Raw genomic sequence first — 18,624 nt, forward strand, 5'->3', positions numbered from 1 at the left:
TAGAAATGAGAAATCTTTTGTAGGCATGGAAGGCTTAAATATTAAAATCCATATATGATTTTAACTGTTAATGGGTGAAGTCCACATCATATTATGTTTTGTGAAGCAAGCTACTTTGTGACCTGGTCTGCTATACTCAATTTTGTACTTTATGTCAATAATTTTTTAAAGGTTTCTAGACACAAAGTTATGTGGCCCAGTGGTCTGCTAGTGGCAGCAGTGGGGTGCATGTTCATTCTCAGTTTTGTTCTCACACTTCACAAATAACAGTGACTTTGCAGTTTTACCTACACTATGTATAATGGAAATTAAGGTGGGCTTAACTTCGCATAATTTTCATTTGCCATCCAACTACTGCCTGGGGTTAGAATAGAATGCAAGCTATTTACTTGCTTCAGGAAGTTGAAAAGGCAATGGAGAGATTAAAAGAAGCCACCAATTAGTAATTTAGAATGAGTATCACTCTCCATAAACATTTATTTTTCCATCAAATACTGTAACGATGATACAAAGCTGTGTTATACGCCGCCCCTTACTGAAAAAATATTGAAATGAAATAGGAGTTCGATTTACTAGACATAGAGTGTGCAGGGAAATACACAATTACAAAATGAGGTGGTCTGAGAGGTCAACTTAGAGCCACCAGGAAAGCACTAACCCTGGCCTCCTCTATAGGTTTTTTTCTTTCTTTAAAATTTCTTCCAGTCCTGCTCAGATGACATTAGGAACCTGACCTCTGTTAGAATCAAAAAATCAAAACGGTTCTGTGCTGAGCACTCCTAAACGCCAGTAAAAGCAAACAAGAAAGAAACACCAAAACTACTTTCACTGGGCAGAAGTGGAGGAAGCTAAGAAAGGACGCATGGGAGAGGGAGAGGGAGGGAGAGAATGAGAGACAGAGAGAGAGGGTGGGGGAGAGGCTGAAGAAAACGGAGAGAGAGAGAGAAAAGAAGGGGGGGACAAGGGAAGGAGGGATAGACAAAGGGAGGGAAGGAGGGGAAGACCTCGAAGAGCTGTTCGCCCCTTTGGCTTTGGGAGGTGCCCAGTCGAAACTGACTTCCCCAAAGCCTTCCCTGCAGGCTCCGCCCAGGCCACGCCCCTGTCAAGAGGACCACGCCCCTAGGGGGGTCTGGTCCCGCCCCCCGCGGCGGATGCCTATTTCTTTAAATGACAGCTAAGGCCCGGGTCCCGGTGCGGGGCTTGACGTCAGTGCCGCCTCGCGGGCTGTGAGGAGTTAGCGCCGGCGTCCGCGCTCGCGGCTCGCGGTGCGCTCTCCCCAGCTGCCGGGGCGGCGCGTCTTCTGGGCTCGGGCTCCTCCTCGCGCCCTCCCCGCCGGGAGCCGCACAGCTCGGCCAGCCTCTCCCCAGCCCATCTCCCTCTCTCTCTCTCTCTCACACACACTTCCCCGGCGGCGCCCCAGAGGAGCGGCCGCTCCGCCCGGCGCCCGCCCCGCCGCGGAGCCGCTCTCCGGCACACCCCGCTCCCCGCCGTCTCCCCCGATGGAGCTCGGCCGCCGACGCCGCGGCTTCCCGGAGCCCTGAGCCGCCGCGCCGCCCGCCTGGAGGAACGCGCCCGGCCCGCCCGAGGGTGCGCGGTGGTCCCGGGGCGCACGCCGCGGGCCGGCGGGGGGCCGCCGAGGAGCGCGGGAGTCGCCGGGGAGGGGTGGGCGTCGGCGCGGCGGAGCTCCGAGGGCTGCGACCCCGAGGCGGGCGGGCCGGCCGGCCGGGCGGGGCGGGACCATGGCTCTGAAGGACACGGGCAGCGGCGGCGGCGGCGGCGGCACCATCCTCCCGATTAGCGACATGGTGTCGGCATCCGCCTCTCCGGGCGCGCCCGCCGCCGCGGGCCCGGGGCCCCGCGCGCCCTCGCCCTTCCCCGAGGTGGTGGAGCTGAACGTGGGCGGCCAGGTCTACGTGACCAAGCACTCGACGCTGCTGAGCGTCCCGGACAGCACTCTGGCCAGCATGTTCGCGCCTTCCAGTCCCCGGGGCGGCGCGCGGCGACGGGGAGAGTTACCCCGGGACAGCCGCGCGCGCTTCTTCATCGACCGGGACGGCTTCCTCTTCAGGTACGTGCTGGATTACCTGCGGGACAAGCAGCTCGCCCTGCCCGAGCACTTCCCGGAGAAGGAGCGGCTCCTGCGCGAAGCCGAGTACTTCCAGCTCACCGACCTGGTGAAGCTGCTGTCGCCCAAGGTCACCAAGCAGAACTCGCTCAACGACGAGGGCTGTCAGAGCGACCTGGAGGACAACGTCTCGCAGGGCAGCAGCGACGCGTTGCTGCTGCGCGGGGCGGCGGCGGCGGCGGCGGCTGCGCCCTCGGGTCCCGGAGCGCACGGAGGCGGCGGCGGCGCGTCGGACAAGCGCTCGGGCTTCCTCACCCTGGGCTACCGCGGTTCCTACACCACGGTGCGCGACAACCAGGCGGACGCCAAGTTCCGGCGCGTGGCGCGCATCATGGTGTGCGGGCGCATCGCGCTAGCCAAGGAAGTGTTCGGGGAGACGCTCAACGAGAGTCGCGACCCCGACCGGCAGCCCGAGAAGTACACCTCCCGCTTCTACCTCAAGTTCACCTACTTGGAGCAGGCGTTCGATCGCCTGTCGGAGGCCGGCTTCCACATGGTGGCGTGTAACTCCTCCGGCATGGCCGCCTTCGTCCACCAGTACCGCGACGACAAGATCTGGAGCAGCTACACCGAGTACATCTTCTTCCGTAAGTTCCCCCAGCTGCTAACCTGAAGCCCATTCCCCCCCCCGACCCACCCCCACCCCGTACCCCGGCTGCAGCCCTGGCAGGGGTGGGTGTCCCCGGGGTGGAAGGGTCCCTGGCGCCAACACTGGTTGACTGGCCACAGCTCCCGTTGACGCTTGCGCTCCTGCGGATCTGCACCCCACCTCGGGTGTGGTGGAACTCATCTGCCGGCGGTTCTCTCCCTGAACTTCGCTGATCTTTCCCTCTTGCCCCACCCCATCCTTGGATGCTCAGAGCTTAGTATCCCCTGCACCCACTGTCCTCCGCCAGGCCCTGGGACACCTGGGGTTAGGGGTTAATTGCCTTGGGTCACAGTGGGGGTTCCTCCGGACGGCGGGGTGGCACTTCTGACATAACCGTGCATGGCTAGCTAAAATGATTCCTGCGGGGGCAGCCCCGCTCAAGAATGGCTATTGATCGAGGAGCCCTTTGGGAGGAGGTAAGAAAGACTTCAGACCTTTAGGAGCAAGACAGATTGTACCAACGGAGCCCCTCACAGCGCTGGTGAGAAAAGTCTCCCATTATCAACAGATTATAGCCAGATTTCATAGTAACAGTTATCTTGGCTGCAGAAAGGGAACTTCGAAGTTTGGATGTGGATGTGTTTCCTTTCAGAGCTCTGGGAGCATGAAAGGCTGGGGGTGGGAGGAGGGAGTCGGATCTGCTTTTCTAAGATGGATAAATGCAATTATTTTCTGAAAGGAGAGAAAGAGGGAGAGCAAAAGCAAAGCATTTGGCCAGATGATTTTTTTTTTTTGTAACGAGTTTCAGAAGAGGGCTCTGTAGAGTTCAGAACTTCACTAGATGTCACGATCATAATCTTCACGTGTGTGTGCATGCGCTCGCGTGTGTTAGAACGTGTTTGCACAAATGAAAAACCAGTTGGGATGGCAGCATGAGCACTGGCAACATTTTCCTACGGTAAGACACAGGAAGAGAGTAGCACGAGAGGCTTATATTGCAATTGCTTTCATTGTGCTAATTTGTTTTGATAAGCTCATTCTGTATAGAGGAACTGAATGGTTTTCTACACTTCATTCTGGCTGGGGAAGTAGAGATCTTTTTCTGACATAGGTGTAAAGCTGATCAGAAGGTGGGCTCAGTGTCCTTATATTTTAATAACTATAGATGAAGGTGACAGCCTCCATCTACAGTTCGATTGTGATTTTTAAATAATGATGGATTTCCTGAGGAAACTATTTCCACAGAGAAGCAAGTGAAGTGATAGATTAAACCTTCATTGTCTTTTGTTGCCCAGCTGGCCTGAAACTCTTGGTCTTTCTGCCTCAGTGTCTCTAATGTTGGCATTACAAACATGGGTCACTATACCTGGCTTGTAATTGTCTTAATGATGTCAAAGTGTTATTTCTTACACAGCAAAAGGTCAATGGCCAGAAAGGCACTGACATTTCCTCAGTATGTATTAAAAACTGCTTTTTTTTTTTTTTTTGCCAGTATTGGGTTGAATTCAGGAGCTCACTAGCCTTGCTTGTGCTTGTTTGCTCATGGCTGGTGCTCTACAATGGGAGAGCCACATCTGCAGTCTTACATTATTTTTTGTGAAAGATTCTAGAAAAAGTCTTGAGCTATTTTTCTGAACTGTCTTTATACTTCAATCAATCCGACAGCTCCCAACCCCCCAAAGTAGCTAGGACCACAGGCATGAATCACCAGCAAGCATCCCACCTAATTTAACATTATTATCCTATACCCCTTATTAATGAGACCTTTGGGACATTTGAAAAATATTTTTAGGTATTTAATCATTTTTATAAAGGACATATTTCAAAACATTTCAGAGGATGATGGGAACTGAACTTATGACTTTGGTGTTATATTTGCTAGATAAGTTGTAAACATGGGTTATTTACAATTATGTTCCTTGAATTTTGCATCTCTGTATACATTTGGTCTTTCCTTTTCCACTAGAAACTTGTGGACTTGAGAATGTTTATAACTTTGAGTACAGAAAGTAGCTTGCCTGTAAATCATAAAAAAGAATAGCACATGGAAGTTGGAAGATGCCAGTTTATCTAATGAGGTAATTTGAGAGATATTTGAAACACAGGGTCTGTTTTACTTCTGGAAATAAGTAAAATTGAATAAAATAAAATCGTTCATATTATGAATAACTACGTTTAAAGTGCTTGCTAGATCTCTGAGATTCATTCATACCAATTACAGAAATCTAAGGAAGCAATCTTCTTTGTTGATTAATTTGAGAGGAAAGTACACAATTTCAGGTTAAGAATTGCTCTCTGAATGACTAATCCAGTCATTGACCCAGTATATGTATTTGTCATTTTTAAGTATGATGTAAAATTTATCAGGTATTAGTGTGTGTAGGCGTGCATAATATATAATACACACTTAAAATTGCAAATATATGTACTACTATGTGTATAAATATACATAGTATATAATGCATGTTTAATAGATATGTTTTATACAGTGTTTATCAATCATTTTAAATGTAATATCTTTTAATACCTATGAATGAAAGTATATGTAAAGTGTTTCTGTCTTCTTCTAGTTTAGACATTGTCAGAATATAATTATTTTGCTTGACACAACTATTTTAAAAGATTACTGGTGATGTTCATAAAAGCAAAATTATTCAAGACCTTGTACTTCCATTGCTGTTGTAAGTGTAGAAAAACTTTTAATATCTTTTATTTCCTGTATGACCCAATACATTCAACAAATATTTATCTGTTATATAATATGTATTTATTTAGCATAAAATACAGGCATCAGACATTTTAACTTTTTTTTAAATTTAGTTGCATGAAAACTTAATTTTAGTGCTGTTCTCAAGAAGACAGAATTGTAGTTATACATGTGAACCTCAGTTTTAGTGTCCAGTAGTACTACTTCTACATTTCTGTAACACAGGGAAGTCAGTGACAAGTGGTTTCAGCCAGTGGTTCAGTAATCTCAGACACTGCAATTTGCTACTATGACTTAGTTTTACTTACATATTCTGTGTTATAGTTTCTTCTCTGTACAGTTGTAGTTTTCACATTACCCATTCTATAGATTTTTTTTTTTTTTTGTGTGTGTGTGTGTCTGTTGTGGGGCTTGAACTCTGGGCCTGGGTATTGTCACTCAGCTCTTCAGCTTTCACAGCACCACTTCTGGTTTTCTGGTGGCATATTGGAGATAAGAGTCTCATGGACTTTCTTGCCAGGGCTGGCTTTGAACCATGATCCTCAGATCTCAACCTCCTGAGTAGCAAATGGCCATTGGCACCCGGCCATTCTATAGGATTTGACAATACAAGTAAATTACATAGATGAAAGCCTGACCCATAAGGAAAGCATCCTTGCTATTTTGAGTAATGTTCTCCAGAGTTCATTATTTTTGTTAACATCAAATTTTATTTCTTTTATACAGATTGGTGTTAATTTAGTTGTAAAGTTAACTAGAAAATTTATTTATTTTTCCCAATGAATTAATAGCATACTTAACTTTCAGAAGTTTAGAATAACTAATGAAATAGCTAACTTCTGTCCTGAAATTTGAATTTCTCGGGCCAAGTCATTAGATTTTTCAGTCAAACTCTAGTTAATTTTTTTCTGGTTCAACTCCAGATTCAACTCTGATTCAGGGGCAAGTAGTATTTTAGCAAGCCCCATTAGGACTTGAAACTTTGGTGATTTTCTAATAAATACCAAGTTGGATTCATATCTTAAGTGCTTCTATCCAAGTCATTGGGTTCTTAAGCTCAAGTCTGTATACAGGCTATTAAAGCATTAAATACCAGTTTTAATTGGCCACATTGGAAATTTTATCTACTCCCTTTCTGACATCATTATTCATCAGGTTTCTCAATGTACCAGAATATATAATTGTTATTAAATTTCATATTATTCTTCTAATACTAAAGATAGATTGTCCTTTTTTGGGGAAAAATGGAATGACTTACTGTGTTTTCTATTTGGGTTGATGTCTAGTAAGCATAGCTATGGCTGTGTTAAACAAAAAGATAAGTCAAGGAACTTTATTTTGGTATGGCATTGCATAGACAATAGGTAATGTGATGTGTTAAAGGTATCGGTGGGTAAAGGTATCATTAGGTATTGTTTCTTTTATTTCTTTTATGAACTTAAGCTGAATCGTTCCTCTCTTCTTACTGGTACTTCAAGTTTTGAACTTGTTGGTTGAGCAGTGTATATGCAGGTAACCAGTTCAGGTAATAGAATGAGTGGGAAATGACGAAACCCTTGTCATTTTCAACAAGTTTGGAAACAGTGATGTGATGTTGGCTGACCTCTGATGGCTTTGGACTTTTATGTCTGACATGGTGTTCTCTCTAAATTTATCTTCTTCATAGTGCTATGGCATTAACTCCTCTTCCTCCTTTATGTGGGTCAACATTTATGCAAATAACTAGGCTGAAAGTGTATGATTGCATTTTTTTGCAAGATTTACTCACTTTTGTAGCTTAAAATGCTGGAAATCAACATTTGATATGTGTGTGTGTGTGTGAATCTGAGAATATTCTTAACTCAAAAATACATTCTTGGAAGTGGCGCTGTGGTAGAATGCTAGCCTTGAGCTGAAGAGCTGAGGGACAGTGCCTAGGCCCCACAACTGACCAAAAAAATAAATAAATAAATAAATAAATAAACATTCTCTTTCAGAAAAAGAGATATTGGTATGTAATTATTACCTTTTTTTTAACCATTCCCTTTGACCAGACATTAATTTAAATGTGAAAGTTATTGTACATGTGACATTAAAAATATTAACTTACAGCTAATTTTGTTTATGATTAATAGTAACATGCTATGTATTTCAAAATGGCTGAGAGTGAACTTGAATTAAAAAAAGCAACTTTTTAAATTAAAATATAACTTTTTTGATGAAAAATGTAATATGGTCAATTTTAAGGCTTTTACAAAAGAGATCTAAAAAATTCTAAATTCATGCCTTTCTAACACATGTAGTTTTTAATGTACACGTAATGAACTTGTAAAAGTTACAGTGTTTACTGTTTTTGCTTTGCTTTATACATTTAGTAGATTTACAAATTAATGGCATGTTCTAGCTAGCATGTAGTATAATATTATAAATATTGAAATTTATTTTCTCTGAAACCTTAGGATAAACTCTTTCAAAATATAGACCCTATAACAAATAGAACATTTGCTGCATACCTAATATTGTGATAAGTATGTTATATACATTACTTTGTTTATTTCTCAAAGCATTCCTTGAGCTTGACATTCGTTCTTTGATACTCTAGTTGGAACACTATGATTTGGGAAGGTCAAATAAAATCTTGGATTGGTTTAATGCAGAACTGGAATTTCAAGAGTTTTGTCTTCTTACAAAGCCTCCACTCTTAAGACATTAAAAAATAATGCTTGTTTCATCCAATCAATTAGAAATCTCTATTTCAGTGTCTGTTGAATTCTTAGTACTTAGATGTACAAGTACAAAAGAATGGTGTGAACTGTTAATGAATGATGCTATTTAAAAAAAATCTATGCAGAATTTCCATACTTGCCAGAAAGGTTCTTTTATTTATTAAAGTTTCTATATAGATTTTTTGAGTGTTCTTAAAATTGAATTCAGTCAACTTCATGACTGCCATAACCTTTTTTTTTGTGGGTGGTAAGATCAGATGTGTCCATACACTTGATAAATCAGTAATGAGTAAATTGAATTAGATTTAAACAGTGCTAAGACAGTAAATTTATTGTAACTTCTGTACCAGTAACATATTTTGTATATTGCTTTTATAGACTGTAGCAAAAGGAAGTCTATTTTTTTAAATTATTTAAGTTGTTGTAGATAGCGATTGTCATTTAACAAAGCAGTTTATGAATGTATCTTGATCAATGAGTCTATTTCAGTTCAAATCAATTTTGTTAATATACATATACTATATATATAATTTGTCTATCAATTTTAAATATGGGTTGTTCTATTAAATCATGCCTTTGATATATTAAGTTGAGAAAAACATAAAAAAAAAAAACAAGTTGGTATTATGATTGACTTCCGTCAGGTTTAAAGTTGTGAAACTCTGTAAAGTCTACATAGAATTTTAGGTGCTTGGAAAATAATGTTCCCGATTGACTTTAATGCTGTATTTAATTACATATATTATTTTTTTATTTCAGTAGTGGGGTTGGGAGTCAGAGCCCTGAGATTCACAGGCCTACTTGGTAGGTGGGTGTTCTACCACTTGATCCATGCCTCCATGTCATTTCAGATATCGTTTAAGGGCTCATTTAAATGAACTTCAGAGTATTTTGTTACATTTCGCTGCTACAAGTCTACAAATTATATTCGTCATGCTAGTCCAATGTGTTCTTTCAGGATTGAGAGGGGATGCAAGGACTTACCTAAATCCATTAAAATGGCTTTATTTCTCAGATTAGTCATTATAACAGGTAAATTACCTATTTTGTAAGTTTAAATACTATGAAGAAGCTTCATTTGCTGACCTAAATATAGGTGCCCAGTGTCTACATGCGGTACACATTGTCCTTATCATATTGTCTCCCTCTTAAACAGATATGTTTCATTTTTGTCTTTGTCCTTTCTTTCTCTTTTCCCTTTTGTTTTCCTTTTATTCTATTTTTGTGAAGGTACTGGAATTTGAACTCAGGAGTTTACCACTCGCTTAGATTTTTTTTTTTTTTTTTTTTTTTTTTTGCAAGAGGCTGGTGCTCTTTCATGCTTCCACTTCAAGATTTTTTTTTTTTCTGGTTAATTGGAGATAAATTTGTTTTTCTTATCAGAGAATCCAGTCCTGACTGGTTTTGAATAACTATCCTCAGATTTCAGCATCTCAGTAGCTAGGACTACTGTTATGAGTCAGTGTAGGTTTTATAATATATGGCTATTCCGCATCATTTTTACATTGCACTTGTTTTATGACTTCTGGTACAAGTAGAATAGAAATTTCAGTTTCTACTTTTTGGGTAGAAATAATGACAGAATCTATTGGCTCTTAAAGCAAATCCTTGAAATATGTGACTTCTTTAATTCTGTAGCCACCCCAAACTTGTCTTTGGTCTTTGCTCTTGCTGAGCATGCTTTTTTTAGACTTGTGCTATTCCACTTGAGCCATGCTAAGCTGTGGACTTCTGCTTTTTATTTTTGGAGATGGAGTCTTGTAGACATTTGTTCCTAGATGATTTTGAGTCACAATCCTGTGATTATAGCCTCCTAAATAGCTAGGATTACAGGAGTGAGCCATGGCAACTAGCAAGCATATTAATTGGTTAACTAACTAATTAATTAATATTGGCAGTAACAGAGCTTGAACCAGGTAGTACTAGGGCTTACTGTTTGGCTTGCTTTGCTAGGCTGATGCTTTGCCATTTAAACCATACTTAAAGCCCTGAATATGGCAATCAGATTTCTTGATAAGTTCTGGTTCTGGCTTTGACATCTTGGGAAAATGATTTAATATCCTTCCTGAAGGAATGTGAAGGAAAAGGTAATATTTACCATAGATATTTGTTAAAATGACCAAATGTAGTAACCCATTTAAAACACCAAATAATAACTAGGCATAAATTAAATGCTCAATTAGTATTGCTGTTAACAATGTTTAAGGTTCTCAAACAACATAACCAATATCCTTTTCTACATTGGAGTTGTCAGTAACAGATTTCTTTTTCATTGCAAAGGAATACAAAACAATACCTATTCAAAATGCTCTAAAAGCACGATGCTTTATCATTACCAAATTACATTTCTTTAAATTACTGATCTGTGAAGTATACTGTAGTTTGCAACATATTACAACCTTAACCTCATTATTGTTTATTGCTCCTGAGGAAAAGCATTTTACCAGATATAGTGCTGGTACTGGTCATGTTGATACAATTAATGAAAATGCACATATCCAGTGACAGTTGTATTAGGCTGTGGGCTGTATTTGGGCAAAAGACCTCTTATTCATTTTTATTCATATTTCTGCTGAGAGCTTTTAGCTTGAATTTCAGTAATTTAATACAAGAGAACAAATTATCCCATAGCCACATAGATTCTAAATAAAATGTCCCAGAATTTGGGCATTCGGCCAAAATTGCTGTCTGTGTTTTAACTTTAAATACTTTTTTAGGGAAATAGTTGTCAATTCAATTGGTTCCTTTTATAAAACTATCTGGATACATTTTCAGTGTAAATTTTCTGGCTGCTGAAATACAGGTATTTCAAGAAAGCAGGGAAATGCTGGCAGTCATTGAGAGGAAATACTCCAATATTCTGTCTCTTTTCTCCTGGCTGGTGAAAGTTGTAGCTAGTACATTTCTTTGCAGGAAGAGGATAAGAACTCAGGCATATAATTCTAAAATCACTTCTATTTTAAATACAAAAGTTGCTTCCATGGCAACTTTGTCATGAATGGTGGGAGGAAGCAAGCTTTAGTGGCGTGATTAGTATCATCTATGATTTGTAGAATAGGTCCATCTTGATTTAGAAGAGAAATTACTTGTCAATTCTAGGCTTTGCATTGTAGGCTTAGACTTAATCAGTATGTAGATATGCTATAATTTGTACTATTTTACTTTTCTATACTTTATACTTCAATTTGAAAAATAATAAAAATTGCTCTTCTATAGAATGCCATAAGCAATATTTACATATGTATATATTCAATTATTCTGAGTTGAATTAGAGTATTTCTTCTTCCTTAATGTATCAGATTCTCATTTCTTAGAGGGAATGTATTGAGTATGTTGCTAATCACAGAACATTTCCTGAGGGTGAAACCTTTCGTGCTCTATTTCATTTAATGATGTCTTAAGAGACATCAGAAATCCAAGTTGGATTAATTGGAATCCACTGTATAATATCCCTTATTTATCCCATTTATGTTTACATTTGTTTGTGTATTTACTAACCAATATATTTTTTAACCTAGAAATCTATTAGATGCTGAGGTATGACAATACACAATAGTGAACACTTTCCTTATATTTCGTGAACATGATTGTGACAGTAGTTTGGCAGGTGGAATGCCATTAGGGTGAATGCATGCAGTTCACAAATTACTGGCCCCTCTGTGAAGTTTCTGCTCATGGCAAAGATTGATTGTATCTCTTAGTACTTTCTGAGTACAAGAAAATCAATTGTTTTATTAATTTCTGACTACCAGAGTCTAGGCAAGTGTGTGTGGTGAGGAATGTGTGTGTGTGTGTGTGTGTGTGTGTGTGTGTGTGTGTGTGTGTTTAGAATATATACTATGTGTTTAGTATATATCTACATATCTTTACATATACTATTTCTAGATATATTTCTTTGTATATATTATACAGTAGATATATCTATATGCAGATATATGCAATATGTAGATATGTGTTGATATTGATATGTTAACATTGCATATATAATTTATATTTCATTGTGTGTATATGATACACATAAATACACACACATAATAATATAAAATGGGAGAAATCTCTCATTCCCTCTTCATTGTTAGATCTTAGGATTCAGAACTATGTGATAATAGATGGTTTTTATTTAAGGCACTTAATTTGGAATACTTTGTTAGAACAGCCTTAACACACTACCATGGACATTTCAAACTCTTCATCTTATAAATATCTAGAAAAACTTGAAAAGGTAACAGGGCTGAAATCCTGTATCTTTTTCAGAAGTCAGTAAAGACAACAAAATCTACCACATTTAATTTAAGCTAGAAAAAATTTATTACGTGAAATAGCTTCCTATGGGCTGGTTGGGAGGGCTGAGCATCCAGGGATGAATCCCAAACTCATAATATGGTAAGGCTGCCAAGCAAGATGCTACCTTGTAAGGATTTAGGAATTCAAAATAAGAAACCTGCGGGGGCAACCGCAGGGGTTAGCCATTCCACCTGTGCCATGTCTCAGCCAGACAAAATAGAATCCACAGCACACTTCCTGCCTTCCCTTTCCCTCCTATTAAGAATCCCATCACAACAATAACATCATAAACACAAGTTCCTGCCTGGTAATGTAAACCTCCCTTTTATATAAATGAACATTTTCTAGCTTTCTCCTAAAGGGGAAATCTGTAAGCCTGATTCTCTTACTCCTACCTTTGAGCCATGAACAGAGCTACAATTTTACAAGGTCTGAATTAGTCCTGTTGAATGGTCATTGATGAATCATGTTAATATATTTCACTTGCCCAAAATGCATTAAAAAAGCAGTATTAAATAAGATCAGGATGTCATCCATGAAAGCTTTTATTCTGAGAATGAGAGAATGGAATTCTGTTATGTAGACAATAGAAAAAAATACAGTAGGAATGAGTGCCTTGCTAAACTTAGGTCTGATTCTTCCAATGAGTAAAACCCCCAGTCTACTGTTGTTCGAAGTTTCTTTTTTTGTCTTATGGAAAATCTTTCCCACTATCTGTCTTCCACAGCCACCTCTGAGGTACGTTAGGCAGAGTCCCACCTTGCATGTGCATGGATGTCACAACTCATTACTATTTTTGTAGGCCAAAGTATTAAAGGGTTAAGCAGCCTAGGCTGTATAGAGCCAGTAATGTAATTTGTTCAGAACGAAAATTAATTCCTGTAAAATGTCTGTGTGCTTCTGGTCATCTTCTTGAGTGAATTAACCAAAGTTTTGTGTTAGTAATTTTTAGAGGCAAAGACTATTTTTTATAGCTTCTGTGAATCACTTATTTCTTCCTCTCTTAATTTAATGGCCTAGGAGGAAGATGCCAGCTTTGTCAGCAGGGCAGTGGCCTTTGTGTGAAAGATCATCAGTCACAGATACTGCTACGACTGCAGTTTTATAGTTGCTACTTAGATTTTTGTTGTGGTGGTTGCTTTAAAAATTATACATGTAAAGTGTAAGCATAATAGAAAAAAGACAGGATGTTTCAGAAACCTCCTACCTATTCACCTCCTGGATTCAACAATTAAAAAACATTCATTTTTTTGTAGTTTTATTCCTAAGGAATTGTAAGGAAATAGAAAATATCATGTTATCCCCCCTATACATTGTAATATCTGAAACAAGGCAGATTTTAAAAAATATAACCACTATTTCATTTTCAGCTCCAGCAAGATCAAGAATAATTTTTGACAATGTTAAATATATAGTCCATAGTCATATTTCCAAGATTATTTAAAAGAATTTTATTGCTATTTATTTTCTAATTCAGGGTTAGAAAGTTTGTGTTCTTCCCCTTCTCTCTCTCTCTCCCCTCTCTTTCATTTACAGAACTATATGTAGGTGATATTTGATATGTTGCGCTTTTCATAATGAGTAGTTCCATGCTTAATGATAGGTAGATTTATAGGCAGAGATGAGTGATGTCAGACTGATCTCTACATTAAGAGTTTCATTGAGTACAATTGTCCAATTCAAATTGTATAAGGGGCTAGTTGCAAAATTGTGATTTTTCTAATCTTTATCATGTTTTCCACATTTGTTAGTTGGAGTTTTATAATGAAGAGCTTTCTCTGAGGAGCTACTTAAAATACAGTGCATAGAGGAAAGGCAGGCAGATGATAATTATTTCTTATTTATTTTCATTTCTCATAGCAGAGGCCCACTGATCATAGCCAGAACTCAATCTCAATGGAATCAGGAAATCTAATTTTCAGCCGTCTAGCCTGTTCATGCTAATATTCTGCCAGCCAATCCCATTATTGCACACCCCTTGCAACTTGTTTGAATTTCATCAAATTTCTGCAAAGGCAACCTTGCATAAGTCCCCTTATGGTATTTCCTTATGCGGTAATGTGTGAATAGTGAAAATGAGACTGGTAATTTTATCTTATTATAATGAATGTTCTTATTTGTGTGTCATCAGTGAGAAACAGTGTATGAAGTAGTATCTCAATTTTTATTACCAAAAGATGTCTGAGGAATACTTACATGGGGAAGTATATAGTTTCAAAATAGGCATAAAGAGCCAAGAATAAATGAGTATCTGCTAAATTGTTAGGCAGTTGAACTTACAGTTTTGCTCTATTTCAAAGAAATTCTGGCAAGCGTTAGAAAAAATAATGGAAGATCTTGACTGTGTTTCTGCAACATTTTAGTTATCAAACCCATAAAATTCACTTAGAGATTTCTGTACCTCCCATCTGGACAAATATATGGGCATTGAAAGATGACAGTTACCAGGTTTGTTCACATCACAGCTCAAGCATGCTGTTTAAGTTGAATTAATATTACACACAAAAATAATAAATTGCTTTGAGGTGAAATACATGGAGGAAAATGCTGAAGAACTATCCTATGTTTTATAAAACAGGCCAAATATAAGTAGAAGGTTTTATTCTGTCTACCTGCCAGTGAACAATGTTTGCCTAGCACTGAAATATGATTTTAGGTCAGCCAAGTAAAAGATAATGGATAGATAGCGGAATAGATAGATAACCAATAACATAATGCCCTGCCGATTATAACAACTCCCCTAAAGCCCATGAATGACACCAACTAGTAGGTGATGTTACACTCCCTAGAAAAACCATCATTAATGGACCCAAGGAAAATGTATTAGTCAATCAAATTAAGGGAGATTATTTCACATTAGAAGTGGTCTTTCTTTATTATCAAGTTCTTATATTATTTATGACAATTAGAGCTATTTCTTGACTGAACTATTGAAGAATGATTTATATTGAGCATGATCTTAAAATGAAAGTTGGGAGTAAGAGTGAATGTGAAAATTAGATTTATTCTCCATGCTCTGTAAAGCATAATACTATGTCTGACACCAAATCATCACTTGACAAATGTTTATTTGTTTAATTAGGAAAGATGAAGGGTGAGTAGAGATATCTTATGGCTGAGTTGAAGGAGAAGATCTCTAGGATAAAACAGAGCTATATTCACATTTTAACCATTTTTTTAGTTAATAATTGTGTGACTTTGAGTAAGGGATTTATTTTTCTGAAAACTTGGTTTTTGCAAAATTATTGAAATAATAATATATATTTTAGTGAGTGGATAAGTAGGATTCAGTGTTGTGATATATAACCTGGACCATCCTGTTCACATGTAAGTTTCACCAAAATCAACTGTTTTATTTGTTCTTCATACAGAGCAATGACAATACAAAGGAGGAGGAAGGAAGTAATTGGCTGAACTGGAGGGTTTGGGAAGGCTGCTAGAGAAATAAGTATGGACAGAACTGTGTCTATGTGAGAGCTTTGCTAGCTCATACAAACATGGAATGTTGAAGGAATAGTTTAATTTGACTAGATAGGAGGGAGTGAGTTGGAAGAGGGAATATGATTAGACACACTAGCCATCAGGCAGAGATTTTAAACCAGAAGGTGATGCAGTCATATGTGGATTGTTTAAAGCAACTGTGAAAACAGAGTGGCACATGGAATTGGGGAACTAAATTTGGGTTGTCTAGTTGTTGGCTTTTAGGAAGATGCAGGCTACAGATGTGACAGTATGCACTAGTGACAGTCATAATAAGGGGTGGATTTTTGTGCTAAGTAGTTAGCATATGAAAAGTATCTTGGGAGGAAGGAATTAAAACCTTAGGTAGCTTGTCTATGATTTATCACTTTACTAAGAGATGCCTTAGAAGAAAGAAAAAAAAAAGATAGTTGACCTAGTCTATTCTTGTCAACTGGCTGGTCAAGTAAAAGATGACTGTTTCTAGTAGAGAGAGACATTTTTTTTGAGAGCCTTCACCAGAGGATCCTGGCTAAAAGATGACTGATAGTAAACTAGTGCCGAGATAGTTCTCTTGAGGATATCGTATGAGCTACTCATTTTCTCCTTGTATAAAATGTTAACATTTTAAAACTTAAATGCTTCTACTTCTATGAGGTGGCACATGAAACTCCTCATCTGTCATTCTGAACCAGTGAATGAATGCCCATGTAGGATGGAGGAACTGACAAGTTAGGGGGGATATTCTAGATATCTTGGTTTTGTCTATGCCTCCATTCCTGAAATTCTTAATGAAAGTTGATGCTCAAATTTCTGATACGTGAGAATCTGATTGAACATCCGATCTAGTGTTTTAGTTCAAACCATGTGATCTGTATGTGGAGGATTTGGGAAAGAGGGTTGAAAAGTTACTCCATAATGGAAAATACCTTTGTTTTGGATGTGAATATAATGGATGAATGAGGATCATCTCTATTGCTAAGTGATGACCACAGTCAGCTTTAGTTTGTCAACTCTGAGGTGTTTGTGCTATTTGCAGGTTGAAATGTCCCATATTCAGATTCTATTTAGATAAATCATCAGTGAGTTTGGAGATGAAGGTGAAGAGGCTGTAGATAAGTAGGTAAAGAGAACCCTTAAAATAATATTGAGAAAGATAAATTTAATATTAGGAGCATTGAAGGAGAGGGATATTTGTGAAAACTATTGGGAAAAATTAAGCAAAACAAGTATATTCAAAAGCAAATGATGTAAAGAATCAGCTGTAGATTAAGACTGATTAAGACTGAAAGCATCAATTACATTTACCAATGAGGAGTTTATTAAGGACTTTGGAGATAATTAAGGAAAATTATAAATTGGTAGCAGTAACAAATTGCATAAGTGGGAGATAGTCTCCGGTGTGGATACACAAGTAGAAGTGTAGATAATTAGATTGATCCCATTTGTGGATTCTTGCTGTGAATATTAGGAAGAATGCATCAGAGATAGTTAAGAAGTCAGTAAGAGCAGGTGATGTGGTCACTTTATTCTTCCCAGGTGGGTAAAGCAATCAGTCAAGCTGTGATATTCTTAGGTATCTGCAGTGGAATCAGCTGAGGTATTTAAAATTGACTATTTTCTCCCTACTGAACTCAAGTCTCTGGAGGACAGTAATTGAGAGTATTGTTTCAGAGCTTTCTGGATTAATGTTGAGGAATATGTCTAGTACAAACAAAAAAGGGTTCTGAGAAAAATTATGGTCCTAATAAAACATTAAGTGAAAAAGGGCTGATATAACATGCATTATAATAATTGAATGGAAATATACCTGGTTGAATTTAGATTACAGAATAATGAGCATTTAAGTAACTTTTTTCTTTTTAACTGAAGCTAATATTTATTTTATAATTAAAAATCAGCTTCAACTATCTAAAGATTGGGAGCGTACATCTGATACGTGCCTATATATTGGATTAAAGATAGAGAGATAAATGCTTTGAGAAAAGGTTTAACAAAAATAGGAGAGAGTAAAAACATAAGTGTGCTTTAACTAGAATTAGGTGTAGAGGGAAAGCTTTTTGGAGATAATTTTAAAAATTTATAAAACATTAATATGTCAGTTAGGTATTTATCACTGTAACAATGTATCTGAGGTAATTAATTTATAAAGGGAAAATATGTATTGTGGGTCATAGTTCTGGAAGTTCCCGATCAAGACTGAGTGGTCTTTTTGCCTTGTGGCTCTCGCCAGATCTATGTATCATGGCAAGGTCATATAGTAGAGCAAACCCACTTATGTTACAAACCCAGATGTAAAGAGGAAGAGGACAAGACCAGGAGCCCAGTGAAGAATTAAGGATATTAAAAAAATCCACTATCTCCCAGTAATGCCACTATAGTACATATATATTCAACAATCTAAACTATAGCAATGGACCTGGAGAAGAGCTTTATGAAAAATAATTCTATTTTTCCAATGGAACCCATGCATTGATACCCCATTTTTTACTCCTCATCTTTTACTCACTTTTTGTTTGCATTTTTTGTTATAGTGTCATAGAACAAATGATAATGGTAATGATACTAATAACAGCACAGATCATCTATCAGAATAATTTATGTGGAGGAACTATTAGCTGAAAATACACTTGACATCCTGAGTACTACAGTACTAAGAAAACTCCAGACCTACCTAGAGGAAAATGGCTGTACTATACTGTAGATCTTTGGTAACTGAAGAATAAATCTGTCAAAAGTTCTAAAGGTATCTTGA

The 18,624-nt window shown here is 38.5% G+C and overlaps 1 protein-coding gene across 2 annotated transcripts in view; it reads left to right on the forward strand.

Moving 5' to 3' along the window:
* The first annotated feature begins 1,355 nt into the window (after positions 1 to 1,355).
* Positions 1,356 to 18,624, forward strand: part of Kctd8 (potassium channel tetramerization domain containing 8) — a 183,851-nt gene continuing 166,582 nt past the window's right edge. Inside the window, exon 1 of one of the 2 annotated variants that reach the window (XM_070012452.1) lies at positions 1,356 to 2,712. In XM_070012452.1, coding sequence (XP_069868553.1) covers positions 1,740 to 2,712 — 973 coding nt within the window. In that variant the 5' untranslated portion in view covers positions 1,356 to 1,739. The remainder of the gene's footprint in view (positions 2,713 to 18,624) is intronic. The other variant, XM_070012451.1, reaches the window with a different exon arrangement.

This window comes from Dipodomys merriami, unplaced genomic scaffold (genome assembly GCF_024711535.1).
Source record: "Dipodomys merriami isolate MVZ:Mamm:240054 unplaced genomic scaffold, mDipMer1.0.p SCAF_9, whole genome shotgun sequence".
NCBI lineage: Eukaryota > Metazoa > Chordata > Mammalia > Rodentia > Heteromyidae > Dipodomys > Dipodomys merriami.